The 24,879-nt window shown below is 39.2% G+C and overlaps 2 protein-coding genes across 2 annotated transcripts; both read left to right on the top strand.

Annotated features, from left to right (window-relative positions):
- Positions 1-74: 74 nt before the first annotated feature.
- On the top strand, positions 75-4,508 carry tfb2m (transcription factor B2, mitochondrial). Its single transcript, XM_020642466.3, has 10 exons — positions 75-223; positions 564-862; positions 1,151-1,334; positions 1,545-1,636; positions 1,795-1,948; positions 2,177-2,325; positions 2,462-2,551; positions 2,794-2,853; positions 2,949-3,097; positions 3,609-4,508. Exons 2-10 carry the CDS (start codon positions 581-583, stop codon positions 3,796-3,798), a joined length of 1,350 nt encoding a protein of 449 aa, XP_020498122.2. The 5' UTR covers positions 75-223; positions 564-580; the 3' UTR covers positions 3,799-4,508.
- A 1,280-nt stretch (positions 4,509-5,788) lies between these two features.
- cnsta (consortin, connexin sorting protein a) lies at positions 5,789-24,879 on the top strand. The gene is made up of 13 exons (XM_020649782.3): positions 5,789-5,928; positions 8,721-8,810; positions 9,106-9,477; positions 10,721-11,343; positions 14,065-14,095; positions 15,254-15,340; positions 15,825-15,906; positions 16,823-16,844; positions 17,076-17,142; positions 18,569-19,110; positions 19,628-19,816; positions 21,827-21,980; positions 22,122-24,879. Exons 2-13 carry the CDS (start codon positions 8,798-8,800, stop codon positions 22,328-22,330), a joined length of 2,391 nt encoding a protein of 796 aa, XP_020505438.1. The 5' UTR covers positions 5,789-5,928; positions 8,721-8,797; the 3' UTR covers positions 22,331-24,879.

Raw genomic sequence — 24,879 nt, 5'->3', positions numbered from 1 at the left:
AAGCGTTAGCAAGTCAGCTTAACAACTTCGTCGAGTCTCTGATTGGTCCTTCAGTGGTCGCCTGAAGATGACGACACTCACACGCGCCTGACACCACGAGAGTTGCGAAAACAACCTGCGGGTGCTCAATGTCATGGAGTTATACCACCGAACCGATAGATAAGAGCCACATTTAAATCAACGATGCCAATCCATTTCGATATATAGGATATTCTGCAGCAAGGTATGTTTGTGTCTCTGCAGAATAAATGACATAAATGTAACATTTGAGTCGTGGGTTATGTTAGCATACGGATAGCCAGACGGCTAACACGCGTGATGTTACGGATTGCATGTAATATTCTGGTATGCCGCTTTGGCGAGTTCGTGCATCATATTCTGCGATGCATCAACACAAGCAAGTTATCCAACAATAATAATTCGTGTTTATGTGTAGATTAATGTCACTTTAATATCTATCATGTGTCCTTGCTCCCTTCCTCTCCGTTCCTCGTAGGCATTGACCTCTTAAGGGGTCCCCTTTATAACCCCCCTCCCTCCTTTGCTCTTTGTCTTTATTTTAGGGCTCCCCTGGTTCACCATGTCGTACCAGATGTGTAGGGTAGTGGAGCTGCTGAGGCGCTCTGCTTGCTGCCAGACCCTCAGAAGTAGATCCTGTTTGCACAAGGCAGTGTTGTCCCCCCTCTCTGGTGGTTGTGTCCTGGGAGCTTCTGTGCTTCATAGACGGGCCTATAGCTTGGACTCTCTCTCCTCTGGTCCTGGTCGGCCCTCACTTGGGTCATGCTCCCAACAGCCTCTTGCAGAGAGGACATCACCTTCCTCAGCCTTCACACACAGGAACCTGTCTGCGGTAGCTTTACAGGTAGGAACTTCTTTTTTTTTTTTTTTTTTAGCTTTGTTGGATTCCTCCTCAGCTTGGTGATTTTTTGCAATTCTCAAAACTTGACATTTTTAACTTCTTTACTTTTAAGCCAATAAGTGTTCTCAAGTTTTTTTTTTCCTGGCATCTTGACCCACTTTGTGTGAGGAGGAAATTGACACCATTATAGACATTCTAAATGGATAACTGTCTCGTACAAATGCTGTGAGCTTTTTTAATGTTTGTTGGTGTTCGTATGTAATCTCTGTTCATTTTTCCGTCTTTCACCAGGGCCAGTGCAGACCTTTGTGCAGATATGACTTCCTTGACCTTGGTGAGGTCGAGGAAAACGTTCAGCGTGCTCAAGCCTGTAAAACCATGAGACGTTTCCTCGTAGACCCTGACCTAGCTAAACTGGTAGCCCAGCACTTGGAACCTGAGGATGCGAACACTGTGATCTTTGAATGTAACCCAGGTATGTATTTGTACAAAGTCAAAGTGAGTCCACCTCCCCTCTCTGGTGTTTGGTGTTTAACTTAAATGCAACTCGATGCAAACAAAACAGTTTTGCCTGGGGAGCAATAGCAAAACAATTGGATATGTATTTATAATAACATGTTTGCTCACAGTGCATTATTCCTGCCAAACAACAATAACATGTTGGTCTTTGTGTCTGTGTTTTTAGGCCCTGGGGTGTTGACTAAGTCACTGCTTAATGCTGGGGCTCAGAGAGTCGTGGCTCTTGAAGGGGATAAGTTCTTCTTGCAAGATCTTCAGGTAACTCAAACATCTCTAAGCATCAAACAATTTTTTGTGTCCTTATGTCGAGATAAACCAATTATCAGCCCTAAACCATCTAACCCCCCTTCAAATATCAAAGGTTCTTCTCCCCTTGTGTAGTTCTTGTAATAATGAATAATTCTATCACGTTGTAGGAGCTGGAGAGTCATCTTGATGGTCAGCTGGAAGTGGTTCACTGTGACTACTTTAAACTAGACCCTATTGGCAATGGAAACGTTAAACCCCCTGCAATGTTCACCGACAAACTATTCACAGATCTGGGTATATCAGAAACCAGCTGGACTGATGGTGAGAAAAAGACAAATACATCCAAATTAATACACTGCTATGATGCTAATTTCATATCTAAAAAAGTGTGAATAACTGTTTGTAATAAATACAATGACACAGAAACAGTTGTTTTGTTGCTTCACACTTGAACACACCTGAACTGAATAAACATTGAACTGTTCAGTGTACCTTCCTGTTTGAAGTTGATAGATGTTTTTGGTAACTTCTTGATGTGTGTCTTCTTAGACGTCCCTGTGAAGGTGGTGGGAATGCTGCCCCAGCGTAATGAGCGTGGCTTGCTCCTGAAGATGGTTTACGCTCTGTTTGAACGGCTATCTGTCTACAGATACGGACGAATAGAGCTCAACCTCTTCATAAGTGAGAAGGAGTACCTGGTAAGAGAAGAAGATTTCATTTTAATATCTATTTGTAGAATTAAAGATCAGTCAATGTATCACCTGGTGTTAGAACCTGTCAGTTCAGATGTGGTGATGTTCCCTGAATGGAGAATGTGATTACTACTCTTTTCAGAAACTGGTGGCGCGCCCCGGAGAAATGATGCACTACAGAGCCTTCACTGTCCTCTGGCAGATGGCCTGTGATATTGAACTGCTGCACAAGGTACAGAATGAGGCAGGGTGACAGAGATATATTTCTGATAATGCAATTGTGTTACAACTAAGAATGGTGACATTTAAACAGCTTGCGGAAATAACAGGAAAACCTGTTTAAGTTAAAAACATGTAACTGTGTTTTATGATGCAAAAGCCTGGTACATACACAAAATAAAAATGAAAATAATGTGGGTATATTTGCTAGACCGAGCCTTCATACTGTCAACCTCCCAATCTCTGTCTGTGCAGGAGCCCTGGGAGTCATTTGTTACGTCTTCACGACAGAGTGTATCGGGCCCTAAGGGCATGGTAAGAGAGAGAGGGACTCCATTACAGTACAAGTTATTTATATCATCTATTAAAGGTAACCTTTACTCTCGTCATCATCTTCTCTTTCACCTCAGCTTCCCAACGACCACCTGTGCCTGGTGCGTCTGCGTCCCCGGGCTGATCTCTTTTCTGCAGGCCTCACTCCTTCCAATGCTTCAACCCTGCTCATGATGGTCAAACAATGTCTGGCAAAAAGAAAGGTCAAGCTCATTGACAGACTCAAGTAAGTAATGATTCATTAAGGACGCGTTCTTACTTAAAGGATTGAAGATTCACCAAATGTATCAGGACTGTAGTAGTATTATAGATCCTTCAACAGAGGGGTTGAAATGAAAAGTGTTTGGATGTGGACTGTACTGCATCGATGCGGTGACAGAACGTAATCAGTTATTGCATACTGCTTGTAGATTTTCAAGCCATAGCTGGACCCATGGAATTTATTTATTTTGGTTTATAATGTAAAGCTATTTATGCTGACATTGATTTCTAAAGCACTTCCTAAATAAGAAAAAAATGGGAGTTCATATTTATCTGACTGCTTGTCTTCATTGATTTAAAAAAAAAAAAAAAAGAAAGAAGCAATGTGGAGACAAACAGAAAATTAAGGATGCAAGCCACCTTAATGCATCGTGATATTGAATCGTTGACAGGATAATCGTATTTAAGTTGTGAGATCAGTGAATCTGCACAGCCCTTCTGTACAAGTTAACACACCTATCTTTCTTTGTTTTCAGTCTCTGGTCACCAGATAGTGGTAGTAAGCTGTTGTCAGAGATGGGCCTGCCGGAGGACATCCTGACAGGCCATGTATATCCAGAGGAGTATCGTCAACTGTTCCAGCTAATGGACAAGAGTCAGGAGTTCACACAGAGCTGGCTCTATGAAGAGATTCTGGAGAACACACAGAGGGAAGGCTGGGGATAAAATACATTAAGGTCATTTGTATAGTTTTTTTAGGAAATGAAATAAAACCAAAAAATACATTATTTAATGATAATATAAATAACAATTGTATTATAATATTTGTTATGAAATGAGGACTCACTGGAGAGAATACAATTGCAGAAACACATGACTACATAGATACTTTGGTAACATTCTGAAATGAAGAAAATGAAAGTGTCTTACTGTACGGACAAAAAAATGGAGGAATTACATCTGCTTGTTACTATCCTGGAGATTGATGACCCTGAGTTGGCACATGAGACAATGAGAAAGTCGGACGGTTTTCTGCAACTTGTGGATGAAAGAAAAGTTGCAGGATAAAATTCTTATGATGTGTTATGTTAAGAGCATAATGTTATGTTTGCAGCACGCCTGAGAGGGCTTAAAAAGCTTTGTGGACGTACATGGCCATTACAGTGATATCCCAATTAATTAAAAGGTTGCACATACTTTTCTATTTTTTGTCTTTTCTAATTGATTGATCTGGAAGCAGATTTACTGAAGACAATGCTGTATGTATAATGTATTGTGCAATTTTCCCAACCTACAGCAGTGCAAGGAGACGGGACATTTTTATGCCTGTTATTTTTTTTTATAAAGCTTGACTTGTTTATATTAGTTTATCTGTTTTCTGTGTAAGTTTTGTGTCTGATATGAATTTTAATTGCAATTAAATCAAAATAATGATACGTTTTATCACGCGTTCAAACCAGCACTGTTACTAGATGACTGGGTGTTTTGGCCTGACTTCATTGTTCGTCCCTGATTGCATTCAGTAAATGATTAGGATTTTTACAGTCTGTTATTCTTTTAGTTTCTGGACAGAGTACTCTTATGGCAGGAAGGTCAAACATGTAAAGCATTAACACACCTTCAAAATGATACTTAATAAATAATTGACTGGATAGACCTTTTAGAAGATGTGGTTGTATACTCTCTTAAGACTGCGTATTAGATTAGAGCTTGCTTGCAAACCACTGCTTTGTGGCAGTGGCTTTAACACTGATCCTTAAAGAACTGTAAACTACTGATTATGCTGGTAGCTCATTAACAAAAAAGGTTTACACAAGGGACACGAAACTTCAGGTAAAATAGTTTGCACTACTATTATTGGAGTTAGGGGTTTTAGATATGAGGGACAAAAAATGACTGAAGTATAAATAAATAAATGTTGGGAGAAATGCATACAATAATTATAAATAATCAAATAAATGCATCAATAAATATATATATATATATAAATAAATGCAACAATTCATGTAAAAATTCATATATAAATAAATATATTCATATATTTATTTATGTATTTCTGTGTCCATGTTGTACAAGGAAAAGTAAATATGTAAATTAAGTGGGCCGTCCTAACATTACTGAAGTAGGATTGGTCAATTTTGAAAAACAGACAGAAGCAAATTTACATATATACTTTTCCTCTTACGACCTGGAAACAGAAATAAATAGATGTGTAAATGTAAAAATACGGAAATAAATGAATAACTCAATTAATGTGGAAATGTATGCATTGATACACATATAACTGTAGAAATATGCTAATAAATATATATATATAAATAGCTTTTTCATGAACAAAGTGTATTTATTGCATTTATTTAATTATTTATTTATTTATACATTATTTTATGCATTTCTCCCAACATTTATTTATTTATGAATGTATTTATTTATTTATACTTTAGTCATTTTTTGTCCCTCATATAATAAATGAATAAATACATGTAAAAATATATAAATAGCCTTTTTTATTAACAAAGTGTATTTATTATTTATTCATTGATGTCTTGTTTTCAGCATTTATATATTTATTGATGCATTTATTTAATTATTTTATTTATACATTATTGTATGCATTTCTCCCAACACTTATTTATTTATACTTTAGTCATTTTTTTGTCCCTCATATTAGATGTAATGACAGTGCACAGACAGAAGAGGGCGACAGCTCGCAGCAGCAGCGGACAGTCGAGGCCTGATGACAGCGATAGCAACAACGACCCCTGACTGTGTGACTGTAACACCTCCAGTCTTCACAACATCCCCAGCTGACTGTCTGATGCCCGGACTCTTACTGTTCATACAAACCTTACAGCCGTAAGTACTACTTCACCGTTTTAGTCACAGTAGTTATGGTCTAATAATTTCAGGGCCTTATATTTTGTAATGCAGCGTGTTAAGGCTCTGCATTTACATGTTTATAAGCTTTCTCATCGGTGTGACGGCCAGATGTTTACTACACTGGGCTAGCTCACTTTAGCTAGCAAGTGCAACCTGCATTCACCTTAACGCTAACTAGTTAGTCCTGTCTAGTGTTGCTAATGGCTAACCTAGCTAGTCAGGAGTTATATTAGCTCTCCTTGGACGTTTTGTACCGATTAATGAAACAACTGGAATCTAACAATATTGTGCTTAGACCGTAACGATAGCGACCAAGCTAATACTATGTGTTTTAGCCGCATAGCTACACTTTACCTTTAGTTACAATAACCAGTTTGAGTTATGATAAGGAAGAAATGAGTCGTTATGAGCCCTTCTGTCACTCAGGGTCATGAAATCATTTATCATTAGCTATCTGTTTTAATCAACACTGCTGTGATGCAGGTCTAACAGTAATGCCCCACCTCTTTGAATGAAGTGTTTAAGGTGTGTTCCTGTTACCTGTCTCTTCTCTAGTCCTTTCACGGGGTCAGTTTCTGCCACCTTTGTGTTTGTCCTTCCTCTCCGTTTGTCCCTTCTTCTGCCCTGTATTATTCATGGTCTCCTGGGGAGCAGGGCACAGACAAAAGAGAGGACAGGATGGATGCCTCTGTGGGAGAGGGACATTAAAAGACACTTTAGATAGATGCAAGAGAGACTTATGACAGGTACAATGACACCTGTTTTTAATGTCGAGGTCAATGTGGCATAAGCCTTAATGTCACAGTTGTTTGTTATTGGGCTGAGACGGTTTGATCTTCCAGATGGACTTTCAGAGCTGGGAGTAATTAGACATTAGACTGTCATGTTAATGTGTTGAAAACATCACCCAGCTTTCCATTGGGATAGGACACATATCCAGAGGGGACATCTCTTTAGACACAAAAATGCAGCTTTGTCCGATGACTTAAATCCCCTGCTATTTCTGTTTAACTCTTGTATGTAATAAAATACATTACGTAAGTGTCAACAAGAATGTGGATATACAGAATCAAAGATGCACTACATGTTGGCACTCCAGCCTTTGTTTTTTCTTTTCTATCTTTGGGTTGAGGTTTACTCAGGTAAATACAGGGTTACAGGAAGAACAATTAGCTTAGGTCTGCAGGAAACCAGGACAGCCTTATTCCTTTGAGGCAGGCCTTCATTAGCCTGGATTTGTTTGATTGTGAAGGTTTTGGAGTAAAAGTAACCAACAGTAGTGAAATAGGAGTGTATGTTAATGAAGTGGTTATACGGTATATGCAGCAGATAATCCTTAACAAGCAATGATTTAGGAGCAGATTTATATGAGTTAGTGTGAAGCACTTTACATAAGATGCTTTTATGAACTTCTGTTGAGGGTACTTCCTTTGTTATGAAAAATGCATTTCATTAAAAGTTTAACACTAGTGTTACTTTTGACTTTGTTCTACATGGTCAATATTTCTTTAAATACCTCACACGCTTTACAGTCAGTGACTAATGATAGTTGATGTCTCACAGGCTTTAATGTAGACTGCATTTGTAAACACTGTAAGTTAAAGTCGAGTCCAAAGATTGGTTGGAAGGACCAGTAGGGACAAAACAACTCAAAGTGAGTGTTTGTGTCCATCAGCGTTTGTGTTTTAGAGTGTTGCTTAGTCAACTGTAAATCGACTATTTATGCATCACATGCACTGTCTCAAATCTGATTGTGCATTGTACATTGATTTACCAGTTTGTTTACCTGCACAATCTAATGCAATCTAGCACTGCAATCAATCCTGTCTTTGAGACGTTAATGTTTTCAAACTTTGTAAGAGAAGGGTTGATTAGTTTTTTGTCTTACACTAAACTGAAGTATAAGAAACAGGGGGAGAAAATAGATGATTTATTGGCTTGCCTCCTGTCTTCCTTGAAGTTCCTTCATATATTATTTTTTTCTACTCTTGGTTATCATTGTAAAGTGTCTCTGTTACGTCTTAATCATAAATCCTTCCACACTGAGTTAAAGCCTCAAAGGCAACTTGTAAATGTTTTATTGTCATTCTCTCATGTGGCTCTGTGTACTTATTGTCTCCCATCTTAGATTCTTTTCACTGCTTTTTGTAGGTGCTTTTTCACATCTATTCTTGGTTTCTATAAGAAGTTTGTTAAAAATGTGATCCTTGATCCTGATAATTTGACATTCAAATTTCCAGAAGAGGTTCATTCTTGTGGGTTCGTAGCTCAATGATTGTAACATATGCATAAGTGTCAGGAGAGTAAATTTGCTTCTGATTGGGCAAAAACATTTGTCTTCTTCAGTGTGAAGTCAGAGTTAAGTTAGTAAGGATTTCTATGTGATTTGATTCGTCAAGTTTAGAACTTGTGCAGAGTTTGTTGTTTTGTTGATTTTTTGGTATTATATATTGTCATGTTTGTTGTCATAATTAATGAATGTGTTCGTTGATACCCATTGAATTCAATCATTAGAGAAATACATTATTTTCATCTGCGTTTTCATCTACTGAACAAAATGTAAAAATGTTGCACTGTAAAGGTTTTTAAAGAATCTCGTTAAGCCTTAGGGTTTGTTTGATGACTCAGGAATGATGTTATACTTGTTTTGTAGTTCTCACTTTCTCACTCTTGCAGTCAGAGAGTTGAGTCGGGCTTTATTTGCCTTTCTCCTACTTTCTGTCCTTGACATTTGCCTGTCTTAAGTCTCTTTCTCCTGATCTCTGCAGGCTTAAAGAAGGTCTTCTCTAACAGAGTGCTCTGACCTTCAGGCTTAAAGGTCAAACGTTGTGAGGGGCTGTGCCCGATGGATCATGGTGGTGAGTGTTTACATTTCACCAAAGTAAAACACTAAATATAAGTCCAACTTATTTTAGAACAGCAAAATGCTAAATTTAAATATGCATCCAAATAGGTTGCATGTGACTTTAACATCAACTCAGAGCTGTTGAGAATAAGACAGGCTTGTTTTGTTACTTTTACTACAGTTGCAGCTGACTTGAAAATGTGAAGACAAAGCCACCTGAGTGACATTTATACTATATAGAAATTCCTTGTCTGTCTTATTCTGTGAATTTGATAGTAATTTCAGCCAATCCTTTATGATCTTTCCAGGCCAGTTTGAGAGGGAGGGCAGAGTAATGTCCCACATCCAGGGGGGCGGGGTTGACCTCTGTGATAATCTCCCTAACCCTCAAGCTCTCACTGCCCAAACTCGAAACCTCAACGAGAAAAACACACACACTCAGAGTCTCTCTCCTTCACAAAATGAGGACGCAGGAGGGTGCAGGCTCATCAGGGATGACGCTCTCAGCAGCAGTGGAAAGGAGGGATCCACAGAAAGACACAGAGAGGAGGATGATGAGGAAGACATGGATGAGGTCATGAAGGAAGACGAGGAAGAGGAGGAATCAGAGGGATCGAGCTGTCTCATTCGCTGCCAGTCTCCCAGCACGCCCATGACTGATTCATCCTATTCAGAAACAGGTAGGGAACTTACGCACATAAAAGAGGAAATCAGATCAAATACACCCTGACTTTTATTCTCCATTTGGCTCCATTTTTTTATTTAATCTACTGCAACTTTGTAGAACATTTTTGATCACTCAACATTTGTCACATACTGGCCACTCACTTAGTCTGCTGTTTCGACTCCTGAGGGGTAGCAATGGTATGTTAGAAACAGATTAAAAAAAGCTTCTTGCTGTTCCCCTAGTAACAAGGCTTCTAATTATGAGTAATGATCAATTACTTATGAACTGTACAAATATTTTTGCTGATCGTAGAATTAAATTAATCACCCAAAAGAGGCTAAAATGCTACCTATTCATTTTCTTTGGTTGTCACTGTGAGACACTCCTTTCATATTACCTGCAGTTTATCCCTTTGTCCATGTTAATGTAACAATTAATGCAGCTTTGAGATAATATCTAAGGTAGGATAGAGAAGAAAACACTAAAGCAAGATTTAGATCCTTGGGAGTGTTGCTAAAATACTAAATGAATATGCAAATCTACTTAAGTTCTAGTTTCAAACAAAAAAAATCTAATCATCAAACAGTTGATGTTTGTTAAGTCAGTCAGGAAAATATTTTGGTGTTATTAGAGACAAAACTGTTAATTGAATATCATTCAGAGTCTCTGGTTTTCAGATGAACTATTGCTCTGGTTTGTGTCACTGAGTTTGACCTTTTACTTCTTATGATGGTTCAAGAGGACACAGTGGAGTGAATGCCAATACTCTGATCAAGATCTGGCTCACTCATTGTTGTAAAGCCCTGTGTGTGTTTTTAAGTGGTCAGCATTTTGGATTAAGGTCAGAGTGTCTGGGGGTGATGATGTCATACCGATCATATAATTGAAGGATTGAATAGTTCAGTGAAATCAGAAAAAGAAGGTGTAAGAATGCTTTTAGATAGAGAGAAAGCGATCAGGATAAAGGACATTAAGAGAATAAATGGAGTAGAGACTAGATCTTTTAACACTAAGATTAGAGAGACACATAAATTTACTTGCGCATCTAACTGTGTTTGTTAGACAAAACACCTTTCTAGTGAACGGGCAGCTGACTTTATACTTGTTTTAATGTATGTAATGTATTTGTACAGTGTCAAACTCTTCCAGTCACCTGTGCTCTTAGGAGTTTTTACAGCTGTCCTGTTTCCGCTCATCCTCTGTGATCTATTCATTCACTCTCCTTCCCTCCTCTCTCTTCCTGTTTGCTTCTTTAGGCAGTCTCATGGAAACTCAATATCCTTTTAGCCCTGGGACCAGTCCCGAGCCTACATCCCCTGTCATCCCAGTGGTCAGTCCAGAAAAAGCATGTCCCATCACTCAAGTGGAACTGAGCCAGGATGATGTCAAAGTGGACTCTAACAACTCAAACACTGAATCTTTTCCATCTCATACAGAGACTGTTACACTGGCACCTGTCGTCAGCACAGGGCCTTTAGATTCAAACACACAAAACAAGACCTCAGACATCAGGCCTGACAGCCCACCAGGACCTTCATGTACCACAGGAAAAACTACTAATACCTCTACAGATTATCTTTCCTCATCCACAAAGCCTGTCTTCAACCATGAGCCCCGAGTTTCTGTAGCTTCCACCCCTGTGAGTGCAGCAACCAGCCCTATTGCATTTACTACAGGGCTTATGGCTCCTTGTACAGAATCAACCTCCACCACAGGACCTTTCACTTTAAATTGGGAAAACATTTTTACCTCCACTCCATTGCCCACTTGTTTCTCAGTCCCCACCTGCGCCACAGGACCAAGCCCTACTTTGTTGGAGAGTCTGGAGCAGCTCGCAAAAAGGGGAGATAACCCTCAACTTCCACAGTACCTGCACCAGGTAACCCATCTGTCTTACTCTAGCATGTGTGTCATACTGTGAGCTTTGTGTTACTACTACCAACACTGTCAGCTGCTTATTTGAACAGATACTCCTTCTCTTTAATGGTTTCTTTAAGTTAGTCTTGCTGTCTAAGCTGCTGCTCTTCCACTTGTTATTCAATCACTGTTATCCACTCAACCCCATAATCGGGAATGGCACTTTGTACCTTGAGGCACGGGCGTCTGCTGGGTCTGTACAGACAAATGCAGACATGCACAGAAGAGAGGTCATAAGCCACGTGCACTTAAATGAAAAAACATGCACTCTCCTACCTTCTGTTTTTTTAACTTGCACACACAGTCTTGCATGACTGGACATGTGTTTTATGGGGAGTGTGAATATTTCTGTCAGTTTGATTAACTAATACTTGCACCAGGCACACCTGAGCTATGCTTACTTCAAGGGCAACAGGTGTGTGAGTGAGCAAGGGGAGACTGAGAATATGATACATATTGTACTCGCATGAACTTTTTCTACTCTTTGACTGACCTAAAAGTGTTTTAAAACCCACCTCCAGACGAAATGAGACTGCTTCTGTCAGGAACACCCCCACATCAAAAAATACACAGGTGTCTAACTGGTTAATCTAAACCCCCTTTGCTCATATTTCCAGTTGTTGATGGAATGTAGATTAAAGTGAGAGATTAAGATCTAAAATATTTTATGCATTTCTCTTGCACAGCACGCACATCAACACTAGTGATCTTCCAAACCCCTTCTTTTCTTCCCACTACTGATTTCCACTACCCACCTACTGCATTTGCAAATTGACCGTTAATGAGTACTGATCTAAAAATATATAGAGAATTAATGCAATAAGACTTTCAATATCACGTTCTCACAGTCATGAGAAACTCAATTTAAAATCTGAAGGAAACAAGAATTCATATGGAATGATTTTTTTATAAATGTCACTTACTCAGAGAGACAGATTTTTAATGCTTTATGCTGCTTTATTTTAAAATGCCCAGGGACATTTGTTTTTCCAGTAAAGAAGAACATGAATAATACACTTCCCAGTACAAACCGTGTGAACAGTGAACACTGAAGGAATCTTTACGTTAAAGAAACAAAGCACCTAGAGATATCTTAGCTTTCATTAACTCCTGCTGGGGCTGTAGTTATTTGCTGTCATCATGCTGTTTGCAGCTATAAACTCTAGTTGTGGGTGGTTCCTGCCATGGTGGCAGCATAGATCTGATCTGTCTCTGTGTGTCATTCAGCACTACTTGCTGTCTGGCTGTTTGTTTTAGAGCGGTGAAGAATAGATTATTTCTAATTTTAGATGCACTACCATACTCATCAATTCATGATGGATTTAGGTTTTTTCAAATGCATTTCTAAGGCTGCTATTGATATTGGAACAACTCTTTGAATATAGTTGTGCATAGTGCTGCTCTGTTTCAGAGGGACATGAATTGACTTACTTGAAAATTGGTGGTCTATTTTCCCATAGATTGGATGCCCACATGTCAGAAACAGCAGCGTTAAAATTGAAATGAATGGGAGTGTTACTATTTCTATTTGAAGACCCCTGTAAAAATGTAAAATGTGTCAGATAAATGTATGACTCATACAGTTACTTAACATGTACAGTGCTGGCTTCTAATCCAAGAAAGATTAAGATAAGAACTAAGTAACATATTACGTGCAAACGGGATTTAGGAAAGCAAAAGAAGTAACAGGAAGCGTGAACTCAAATGAACACCGCTTCAGACGCCAAACCATTAGCATAAGGATGAATTGTTGGCAGAGCAACAAACATGCTGAGAAAATTCAAAGAATGGAAAAATTTGAATCATCAAACTTAAAGATGTCTTTTTTTTATTACTTTGACTTTAAAAGTGTATTATGTGAAATAATGGTACATTAAATGGAAAGATAGAAAAGAACATAAATTAATATTTGAGTCATTGGATTTCACATTTTTTTAAATCCTAAATCCTGGCTGTTTTTTTAAAATTAATTTAACTCTGTTCTTCAATTTGTGTTTATCTGATGTGTAAGTACTGAAAAAAATACTTTTACTTCTTATCTGAGCTAAGTCCGTGTGGCTGCCTTTAGAGGTCCTTCAGTCGTCACCACCCCTACCTTGATTAGAAATTCGAGAGCCTTTTGTGCCCTCCTCCTTTCTCTTGCTTTCGTCTATCTGTGTTCCCTCTCTCTCCCTCTCTCTCTCTCTGCCTCTCACACACACTCACTCCTCTTGTTCTGTGATCAGCTGAGCAGCATGAAAGCGACACTCACTGAGGAGAGAGGTAGAGTGTCTACCACAGTCTCTCAATTTTCTGTCTTTCTTTTCACTCTCTCTTTTAGTCTTTTGTTGTAATGTAAGGGTATTAGCTGGTCTATTTTAATATGTGTCTGAGATTAGATTATATTGTGTGCCTGTCATAGTTAATGATTGTAGAAGTCATTGCAGCTGTGGCAGTACAGTAACATGTCTGTAAAGCTTTTCTATGTCTTATGTGGTTGTGTATTTCATCTTCACTCCTGACAGATCTCAATTTTGTTCAAGTGATCTGTCATATAGTCAGGAAATGTCTTCCCAGTTTCCTTCAAAGTTTTTGTGACACAACCAGATGTGATAAAAGCATTGTATAAAAGTTTTAAAAGCATGCAATTTATTAAGTTATAAAGTCTCTCTCTCTCTCTCTCTCTCTCTCTCTCTCTCTGCAGATTGCTGAGGCCTTTGTCCTTCAGGAAGACTGTATCTTTATTGTGTGTGTGTGAGCTGGTGTGTGTGTGTGTGTGTGTGTGTGGGGGGCAACTTATCTCTCTGTTGCACCTACCTTGTTGTGGGCCTGCCTATTTGTCCAACCAGGTATCGTTGTTTTTAAAATATGTTTTTACTACTTGATCTATGTTTTAAATCAGTATTTTTGCACACATTATACTCAGAGCCTTACAATACGGAATGATTTGTAAATGATGAATGGACTTGTATAGTCCTCTAGACCTACACCTGCACATTGCTGGCTGTAATTTGCACATTGCTGGCTGTAATTTGGGGTTTAGTGCCCAAAGGCACTTGGACATGTGACTGCAGGACCTGTGGATCGAATCCTTGACCTTCTGGTTGAGAGACGGCCGACTCTATCACTGAGCTGCAGTGGCTCACTTAATGCCTCACTGGTTTTAGTGTGATTGAAAGTTGAGCAAGAAAGGGAGAGAAGTGTCATAGACGAAAAGTGCAGAAATAGACCTTTTGAAGGGGACGAGAGACATAAATGGATAAGGAGAAGAAGAGGGATGATCACACCTGGTGAAACAGAGAGAGGGAAAGCACAGTAGTTGATCAGAGACTCATGACTCATAAAGACAAAAGGAAAGAGAGGAGATAGATGTCCAGATTAAAACTCCAATCTGACATGACAGTAAATGAATCCGCAGTATGTTGCCAAAACAATGTTTTTGTCAGATGAGAGATAGGAGTCAGGAGAGTGACGATGATGACATTTGACATCGGTTACATAAAAATGAGTTGCAGTGGGAGTGAGAAATGTCAAAGAGAAGGGAGAGCTAGCCTTTCTATGTTATGCATGCATGTCTATAGTAATTTAAGGACAAAGAGAGAGGAGAGAAGGCATTGAGTCATGTCGAAGAAGGATTGTGTTTTTGCTGCTCATATCCATAAACATGAGACATTTTATCCCAGAGCGCTCTGTTGGCCTGACTCTGCTTCCTCCTCGTCTTCTCTCTCTGTTTCGCTTTTTACTCCAATTTCCTCCGTCTTACTTTTTTGTTTCCCCCTTTACTTCTGTATGTTGTAACAGTTCAGGAGCAGAATTGATGCAGTTTTAAAGCAAATGGTATCCTGCAGCGCTGTTTTGCATCATGTATGTGTTCCTTAACCTGCAATATTCAGACCAGCGGGCGTTATGGTGCATCCAGTTAGAGAAGCTCTATCACCAGAGGGTACTGGAGAACCTGAATGCACTACAGGAGCAGTGGGGTAACACATGCACACAAACATCAGATGCACACGTAAACACACATTGTGTTATTTTATTATTGATACACTTTGATTGGACCTCTGTAAAACTACTTGGCCTGTCTCTATTACTAGATTTATTTTATGAATCAGTGTTTTTTCATGCACAATCACATTAGGGATAACAGCAGGGGATTTTTTGAATGTTAGGCTTGAACAAAAGTAGTGCACCTTCTTTGGAAATGCAACATGCAGAACTTGTTCTGTCTGATCAGATCTCTTCAAATATTTCTGGATGTTATTCTTGTCATTGTATGTGCTGACATGCACAGCTGTAAGACATAAAAACCCTTCCCCAGAATGACTATGGTCCATTAGATCACAATAATATGTATTAAATGTAGTTTCAGTTATCACATGATAAAAAAAAAAAAAAACAGGTTATATATTTAATGTTTGTTATATTAAATGTTTGTGTCTCTGTGTGTCTCTCCATCTCTCATAGAGAGTCAATGTAAAAGGACTTCCTCAAACCTGGCAACCAGACATCTGGACACTCTTAAAAACATCTGCCAGACACACAGTCGGTGAGTCTACATGCAATTTTCAAGGGTTAGGGTTAGTAAGTGAATAGTATGATGTGTTTTTGCTTTTATAGTCTCAGAAATGCAAACCCTACGGTAAGGAAGGTAATGGTTGGTGAACTATTTTAAAGATTTTACAGTATTCCAGAAAATTATAATTTTACAAATCAATAATTATTTGACTGCAAAGGTACAATGTATGTTCTTCTGGGCTTCTTTGAAGGATCTTGTGTGGATGTTTGTGTGTGTGTTGTACGTGTTTGTGTGTTGTGTGGTGAGTAGTGTGTGACTGTTATTGGTTGTGCTCATCCAAGTGTAACAAAGGTGAAGCCCACTTTGGCATTTCTCAATATTTAATAAGAAGTCCTCAGTGCACTACACCTGCCAGACACACACCTTTTAGTACCAAACACACACACACACACACACACACACACACACACACACACACACACACACACACATACATTTATCTCCAGAACAGGTGAAGTGTGTGTCTAAGTTTGTATGACTGAGCTGGTTTATCTGTGTGTGGCTTGAAGACTGCACTGATAGTTTCAACATATGGTCCCATTGCTGCTGCTAATGCTGCACTTTTAGACATTTGAGCCCTCACACTACTAGGGTTTCACTTCACGCAACTTACACACACACACACACACACACACACACACACACACACACACACACACACACACACACACACACACACACACACACACACACACACACACACACACACACAAATGCGCCCACAGACACACAATGTGATAGTCAGAGAAATGTGCTTGGGCTAAAATTAGTTTGGGAGAGTAAAGAAGGGTCACCCTCCATCTTTAACATCTTCGTTTACTAAAACCAAGAACAGACCTGCAATACTCGCACCATCTCACGCTGTCTCTCTCTCTTCTGTTCATAGACCATGTGCTGAAGATGCTGTGGTAAGTCATTCCTCCATTTTTCCTTGTCTGTTTCTGAGCCAGAGAAAACACACTAACATACTGTGAGATAAGGCAGCTTAAATGTGAAAGTGACCACTTAAATCTAACATGATACACCTTTTAAGTGTCCATTATGTACACCTTTGTAAAGTGCATTTTGCATGTACACACAGGTGTGGTGTGTTCAAGTGAATATTTGTTATTTAAGTGTGTGTGTGTGTGTTTTTACAGTGTGCATCTCAGGATTTATTGAGGACCACAATTGAAGAAGGTGGTGCCCTGCCTCCATGTACTTCAAGTAAGTGACTGTGTGATAGAGTTAGGGCACACTGACACTGGCAATCGTGCTTAAGCACGGTTCATGACAACTTTGCCTAGTGTATGTGGGCCCTAAGTGTATTTAGTGTGAGTGAGTGAATGTTGGTTTTTATTTTGCTTCTGTAGCCATTTACAACAAATCACTTATACAACCAACTAAACGGGAAGCATACCATTAAAAAAAACATGTAATGAACATGTAAAACAGTGTTTAAAAAAAGAAGTACAACGGTTGAAACGAACAAGATCTTTCGTTGAATTGAACCTGTATACGTACACTCACCTGTAAACGCGTTCACACAGAGAAGTGTGTGATAGACTGGATGACTTTCAGTGTTTCCCCTACCATTATATTAGGGGGGCGCCCCCCCCCCCCCCCCCCCCCCCCCCCGAAGGTCAAGTATAAAAAAAAAAATGTATATATATATATAGATATATATATATATATATATATTTATTTTTGGGCTTTTTGTGCCTTTATATTAGAGATAGGATAGTGGATAGAGTCGGAAATCAGGGAAAGAAGTCATTTAAGGATACCTTTCTGATAGAAAAGGACAGCTGTCATTAAAAGTAACACATGAACACCAAGATTCCTTCAAGTGTTTGTGTCGTCGTGTCGTCGTGTCGCTGTGTCGGCATGTTGGCTTGTCCCCAACCCCCCCAACGCTGTAAACCTAGGGGAAACACTGAATTTATTCAATCCAGGAACCTTGTGTCCTTGCCTGTTGTTAACTACTGAGGCTTTTCTTATTTACATTAAGGACTTTGTAGTCAGTTGTCTTGCTTTTATATTCTCTGATCATTGCATGAAATTTAATTGTACGCATTTACTCCACATTTTTGTTTTGCCTTGTTAACCACTAGCTTCTATCTACTGTTTTTGCACTGTTAGAAAATGCGTTCTCTATGTTTACTGATTGTATTAAAGAAGACATTTGCTATGCAACATGGTTAAAAACTGGTGAGTCCATAGGCACCTAGTTTTTGTGACTAAATTACAAAAAGAAAAAAAGAATGCTGGTTACAAAATGTCAATGCAAGTACCTCCCATTGTTTTTGTATGCTCCATTACTGCCACATTGTTGTAAAGAAAAACAAGCCTTTCTGTGTAGGACCAGTAGTTTGTATTTTATTGCAGCTTTCCCTTCTTATAGTGCAACAATGTCCCTTTTGAGCATTTATTATGATCCTGTTGACATTAGTCAGAAAGTCAAGCTCACATGAACTCATGGCTTCTCTTGCTGGGAAGTTGACTCCATCAGGAGCTGTTTTTATTTTTTTTGGTTAAAGCATTTAACTGTTTGTTTTTTTCTCTGTGTCCCTTCACTATTTCCCTCTCTTTCTACCTTATTCCTCCCCTACTGCCCTTTTCTCTCTACTGTCTGTTTCCCTTTTTTATCCAGCCCATCAGAGTGACAGAGGGATGGAGCAGAGAGCAGAAGACTCCTCCCATTCTCAGAGCAGCTGTCCAGTCATACCCTTCATTAATTCGTCCGACGGGCACAATTCCCCTGAGATGTCAGAAAAGGGCAGGGAAGACCCAGACAGGGAATCACGGGGGAGGGACTGCAGCAACACAGAGAGAAGAGATCAAGAACAAGGGGTAGCATGCACCACATCAGGAATAGTAAATGAACTGCACCCCTCTCTGACTGGAGAAATGGATCAGTCCAAGCCCGCAGAGCTGCAGGGAGGAGATTTAGGTCTTGCACAGGAAAAGGAGGCAAAAAGGGAAGAAGAGGAGAGTGACGTGGAGGAGGCAGCCGAAGCTCTAGAGATGGAAGATGAGGGAGAGGACGAAGAGGAAGAGAAGCAGAAAGAAAGAGACTCTCCTTTATGTCAGAAGGCTCTACCAGTAGAGACTCTGATCAGTGGGGCAGAGGTGGAGGTACAACATCTGCACCAGGAAGACAGAGATGAGGAAAAGGTACATGATGAGACCCAGGTACGTTGGCTTTGACGATATTTTACTAAATATGACTTAAAAACAAATCAAAGTAAAAAGAGGACAATCATTTTTTAAATATTTCAGAGTCTGACAATTAAGCTGAGGTCCTAGATTGTCTGCTTTGTTTTTAATCTGTACTAGACTTCTTTAAAGAACTTGTCAGTTAAACTGTGTCACTAGGACCAGGACCAGTATCATGGTTGTTTTCCTGTGTTGATGAGTTTCTTTAGGTTTATAATTCAAAGTAAGCTATTCAAACCTCTCACTTCCTCTGTTTTGCTCGGCAAACCATTCTTGCTTTTACTAGAAATATGAAAGGTATCGCTTCCTCTATTACAGATTTTTCTTCTTGGGAACAACCCACTCATCAGTGGATGTTTTAGGCTGCAAATTCAACAGCCTCAATCTCCTCTATGTTATAGCAGTCCATTAGATTGTAGAGCAACAAAATGGATTAGTGTCTCCATATAGCCAATGTCGATACATTTATTACTGTATTCCATTATCGCTGCAGGAGAGAGCTGAAACCCACCTGAAACATCAGGCCCTTCTGCCTCAAGAGGCTCATATGAGGCAGCAGGAGCAGACTGAGGAGAGCATGGAGGAAGAGGAGGAAGAGGAGGAGTACGAAGTAGAGCAAATTGACATGATCAGAGAAGCTGCCGTACTGGACGACATGGCTAAACTCATCACAGTAGAGGAGGTTTGTACATTGTTATTGCTTTTCTGTGGATGAGTAAGAGTTTGTGTCCATATAGTGCCGTTTGAATTGTTCCCTTGTGGAGTAAATGATAGACAGCACATTACCATGTAGAGAAAAGCACTCACCAGTCTTTTTCCCGGAGCACTAAAACTTCTCTCTGCAGCTCTTTGAGCACCTGTAGCTCAAAATCTCATAACTTTTCAAGAATGTAAGATAATTATTTTGTGTTGAGCTTTTGGACTTTATTTCACAGGGGGTATAGAGATAGGAAATTTGTGGAGGGGCAGTGACATACACCAGGATCAGGAGTCGAATCTACAACCAGAGCTACAAAGACTAAAGCCACTGTACTCTATGTCTGCTTATAGATATATCTATCCTGGTCCCAGGTTCCCTCTATCTGTGGATTTAAAGTGTAGCTATAATATTCACTGCATTGTTGTGTCTGACTGAACATGTCATGCTACTGCATTCTCTTTGTTGTTAAATGGAGGCACGTGGAGAAAATAGGCAAGACACTAATTATATGTCAGTGTGTCTGTTTTGACCTGTAATCTTAAAAAACAAGAGTTACACATGTGCTGTTAAAAGAGGAATAAGGAGGAGTGACTTCTTGCTTTTGTGCTTGTTTGTAGTATAAAAACAATTTGCACAGATCTGCATATAACCTACCATGATTAGAATTTTTCTTTCTCCCTCTAAATCTCTGCAGAATGACACTAGTAGATCCGTAAATGCATATTATAAATGCATACTTCAGATTGATGACTTATTGACCGTTTCAGGCCCCAGTCTGTCTGTATCAGCCCGTCTAAGCTGTTATATTACGGACAGCTTGGTGTTCTGTTGAGCCGCCCTAATGGTATTACCTCACCTTTCCTGACATCCCCAGACAATGGACTTGTTTTTCTGATACTGAAGCCACAAAGAAATTAAACTCTATATTGAGAGAGACAGACGTATAGAAGAAATCAAGAGAACAGAAAATATTGTTAGTGAGTCGTGCACTTTTCTGCTTGTTGCGGTAACACCGTAGAGTTATTCTAAGGAAATGATTTCTGATACTTTAATGTGGTTTTAAATCTGTGTCCACTGGTTACTGACTTTTTTAGAATTCTTTGTGTGTGAAAGAAAGAAACTGGGGCACACGCAAATGAAAAACAAGTGGCTGCTTAGAGCAGAGAGCAGTGACGGAGGGAGCAGAGAAATGGCCTGGTTTTGATAACTTACAGGATGAAGAGCAACCAGGGAGATTTTGATAAAGCTGTGGTTGCTTTAGTCTCTGTAGTCTACTCAAGCTGTGGAACTGAAACGTATCTTACTGGACCACTCTGTTTTTTCCCAGCAGGCTGTGTGTCAATAGTGAGACAGACTTCATAGATATGCATTTCTAAATATATTGCAGCCTTGAAGCAAAAGCAGTACCAGAACAAGAGTTATTGCCCATTTTTCTTTTTTCTCACACTATAATCTGCTTCCAATTCAAACATTTGTAAGGTACACACCCTTCAGATGACATAACATTGGGCAAAACTGTCAGTGATCAGATTAATCCTGCTAGATCTTTGACATGTTTTGACATGATGCAGTGATAAGTAGAGTATTTCTAAGTATAGTTTCTAAGTAAGTTACTCTGCCTGGCCTTGATAGTCTTTCTGCTCTTGACCAAATTTCATTTTCAGTCATAAATTACTTTTCAGTGTTTGTGCATTGAGATTGGGATGATCATTTAAGGTTTGATATGAATTAGTTCTCTCTGAAGGAAATGTGACTGACTGTGTATCAGTGGGAAGGAGCGTTGATTGAGTGTTTCAGTAATACTAGTGTGATATGCTGACACCTGCTGGTTGACATGGCTGATTGGATGCACCTGTTGTAGAGACAGGCAAAGACAAGTTCTTCCTCAAACACAATGTTTTCAGTATCAGTGTGTGAAAATGAACAGATACAACTTATTTGGATCAAATGGAAATAATTTACATGTTCTTTATGCGCTCATCTGCTTCTCAGATGTCTCCTGCATCTGGCCTGGTCTCCATATTAAAGAAGAGGAAGGCTTATGTGGACAACATGAGTGTGTCTGCTACCTCAGAGGCAATGCCTGACCAAGCCCCTGCTAAAAGACGGGTCCGCTTCAAAGTCCCTGATGACGGCTATGAGCATGGTGTGTTTTTTTTTCATTTAGAGATTCATGTGTATTTTTTCTATTTAGAAAATATTAAATTCTCTGTTCTTTATTATTAATCTGCTCTCTGATGTTCTTCCAACCCCCTGCTCCTCTCTTACTGTCTCTCTTTCCTTGCAGATGTTGGCGGTGGGGACTCCTGCCTGCTTCTCTTCCTGCTTTGTATGGTAACCGTGGTGATCAGTGTAGGTGGCACAGCCCTCTACTGTGCTCTGGGCGATGCCCATTCCTCAGTCTGTCAGGACTTTTCTAGAAATGCAGACTTTTACATGGGCCAGCTACAGCGGGGGATAGCTCACATCCAGCATTGGTTCACCCCCGGGTCATAGCAGCAGCAATGTGTCATCACTGTGGCAGTTTTGGGCTGCTTGTTCAGGCACTTCCTGGGACACTTTTTTCCGAGGTAATTCTGCCAGGCAGCTGCTGCCGGGCAGCTGCTGCAGTCCCTGGCATACTGCGGAGCAGGTGGCTATTATGCTGCCTAATTGACTGAACAATAATATAGGATCAGATGGCATTTTAGGCCTTCGCCTGCATATTTAATGTTTGGTTGTAGGGTTAAGACTTAAAGTTGTCGGTCAGATGAGACTGAAGAACACAGGTCAGAAAGGGAAAGCAGAACGGAGGGAGAGAGAATAACTGGAGAATAGAGGTGACCTAAAAATAAAAGAATAACTGAACTGCAGCCCCTTTAATATAGGTTATACATTTTTAAGCTAGGTTTAGAAATCCTGAATACAACTACAATGTCATACTGAAATAGCTGCAAACACGTTCACCATGAGCTGGTGATACTTTAGTCTAAAGTCATTGGTAGATAACCATGGCTGGATACAAAATGTAACTGCCTCACACTGGATTCATAAACTCAGCTCCCTGAGTTAAAAATAATAAAAAGGTATGATCAGCTGCAACCTGGAGTTGTGAAAATGGTATCTATTGTATAGTTTGTTAACTGGGCGTGATTGCTCCACACATATACTGCACAAATGGGAAGTGGCCCAAAGGGCATTTTACAGCCTGCTGCAACCACTTGTGTTGCTTTTATTGTTGACTTTTTCAATTCACAAATGACATTTTTAAATGAACAAACCATTCAGTGGTCTACTTGGAATGAAATCTCTATGTCTTAATCAAGCGTTTAATGAATGTTTGGAGTTTATTGTTAAATATGACTTTGTTTTTATCTGTGGGGCATTTTTATATTGCCAGAAATACAAAATTGAAAGGGTTATTTTGGTATTCACCAAACTGGGCTAATGGACAACAGACAAATCAAACTTGTCCAATGGGGTAAAATAACATGTTTTTATCTTAACAACTGCTATCTGATGTCGTGCATTGCATTAACATCGAGCAGTTGCTAAAGAGCTCTACATGAGAAGCACAGCTGTACTTCTTGTGTACCTTCCACCCCAGCTTTGTGTAGCATATGCAACATGTACATGAACACAGTGCACCTCTGTATATAGCTGTTGTCAGAAGAATGTCTATCATGTTGCACATAAGACAGGTATGATTTTCTTAACATTTATGTGCTACAGGCTTTACTCGATTTGATCAGAAGCAAAAAATGACCCCAATCCCAAACCGGATGCCAGGGAACATAAGTTTGCACTGATAGCCAGAAAAAAGAATAATCATGTCTTATGCTGCTCTGGCTGGATAAGGACTAACTTCAGCAGCAAAAAAAAAAAAATTGAATTGCATGATTGATGTTGAAAACAACTGTTCAGTGTACTGTCAATGCAAACCTTGAGGTTGATGGGGTCATTTGAAGCACTGTCCAGATCTACCTGCCTGTGATTTTTTCTTAGCGATTCTTTGCATCATCTTTTTCCACAGCCGGTCTTCTTAAGGAGTCATTCAGTTAACGTGTCATCTTAAAGAGTTCATTTCTGCACACCTTTGAGTTTGAGGTTTCGCCTTAAGACACTTTATTCTCATACCAGTGCTTTGATTCTTATTTCGAAAACTGTTTCTTAGCAAATGTCAACTCTTATTGGGGTCACTTTTATGCCTTGTCATCCATCTTTTTTTATTTCATTTGAACACATTGCAATGCTTGGTGTCCTTTTAATTATTTTCTTTTTATTCAGGGTTGTTGCAGATTCCACAAAAATGCCCTCGAAAAAACACATATCTCATAAGGGTCTTTATTGTCAGTATGTAAAGAAAAAAACTCTTGAAGAGGAGAGTCAGGTGTCTTAACTATGCATTTAATACGGTTTGAGTTTGTTAAAACGTTTTCTTTTTCTCTCAGGATTTGTCCTCAGTCACAAAAACCTGAAAATCACTTTGAGATGTGAGGGGTTTTTCTTCCCGGGATGTGAGGAATTGCAGATTGATTCTTGTTTCATTTGCACATTTCATCTGGCTGGTTCAGATGACTTTCACACAGATAACCATTTATTTAATCTTCTGGATAGTTTTAATTATTTATCACATGACAGATGTCTAGCATGGTAAAAAAAGGATGCATTTGTTCATTTGCTTTTGTTATGCTTTGCTTTATTATTGACATAATACACCAGTAATGTTTTCATCTTTTTTTACCATCATATCAGTCATCGTTATATGTTTATGTTGTTTCATTAATTTACCTTTATGTTTATTTTAACTGCTGTTGTCATTAACTTCTTCAGTTAAGATTCATATTCATTGGTTTTTAACAGAACATTACAAATGGATGGATGATTTTTGTGTGTATTACTGTGTACCTCTGTTATCGAGCTGATGAAAGGCAGTTTATAATTATTTTGATGAAATGTTTTCTCTTTGTTTTTACATTTTGTTATAGGATACGTTTTTTGTTGTTAAAAAACAACTCTCTCCTTATGTATATCGTATTCCTCCTGTTAAAAACAATGAAAACAGC

This window comes from Labrus bergylta, chromosome 3 (genome assembly GCF_963930695.1).
Source record: "Labrus bergylta chromosome 3, fLabBer1.1, whole genome shotgun sequence".
Classification (NCBI taxonomy): Eukaryota; Metazoa; Chordata; class Actinopteri; order Labriformes; family Labridae; genus Labrus; species Labrus bergylta.
The sequence above is the reverse complement of the archived record's forward strand: the minus strand, read 5'-3'. Positions and strand labels throughout refer to the sequence as shown.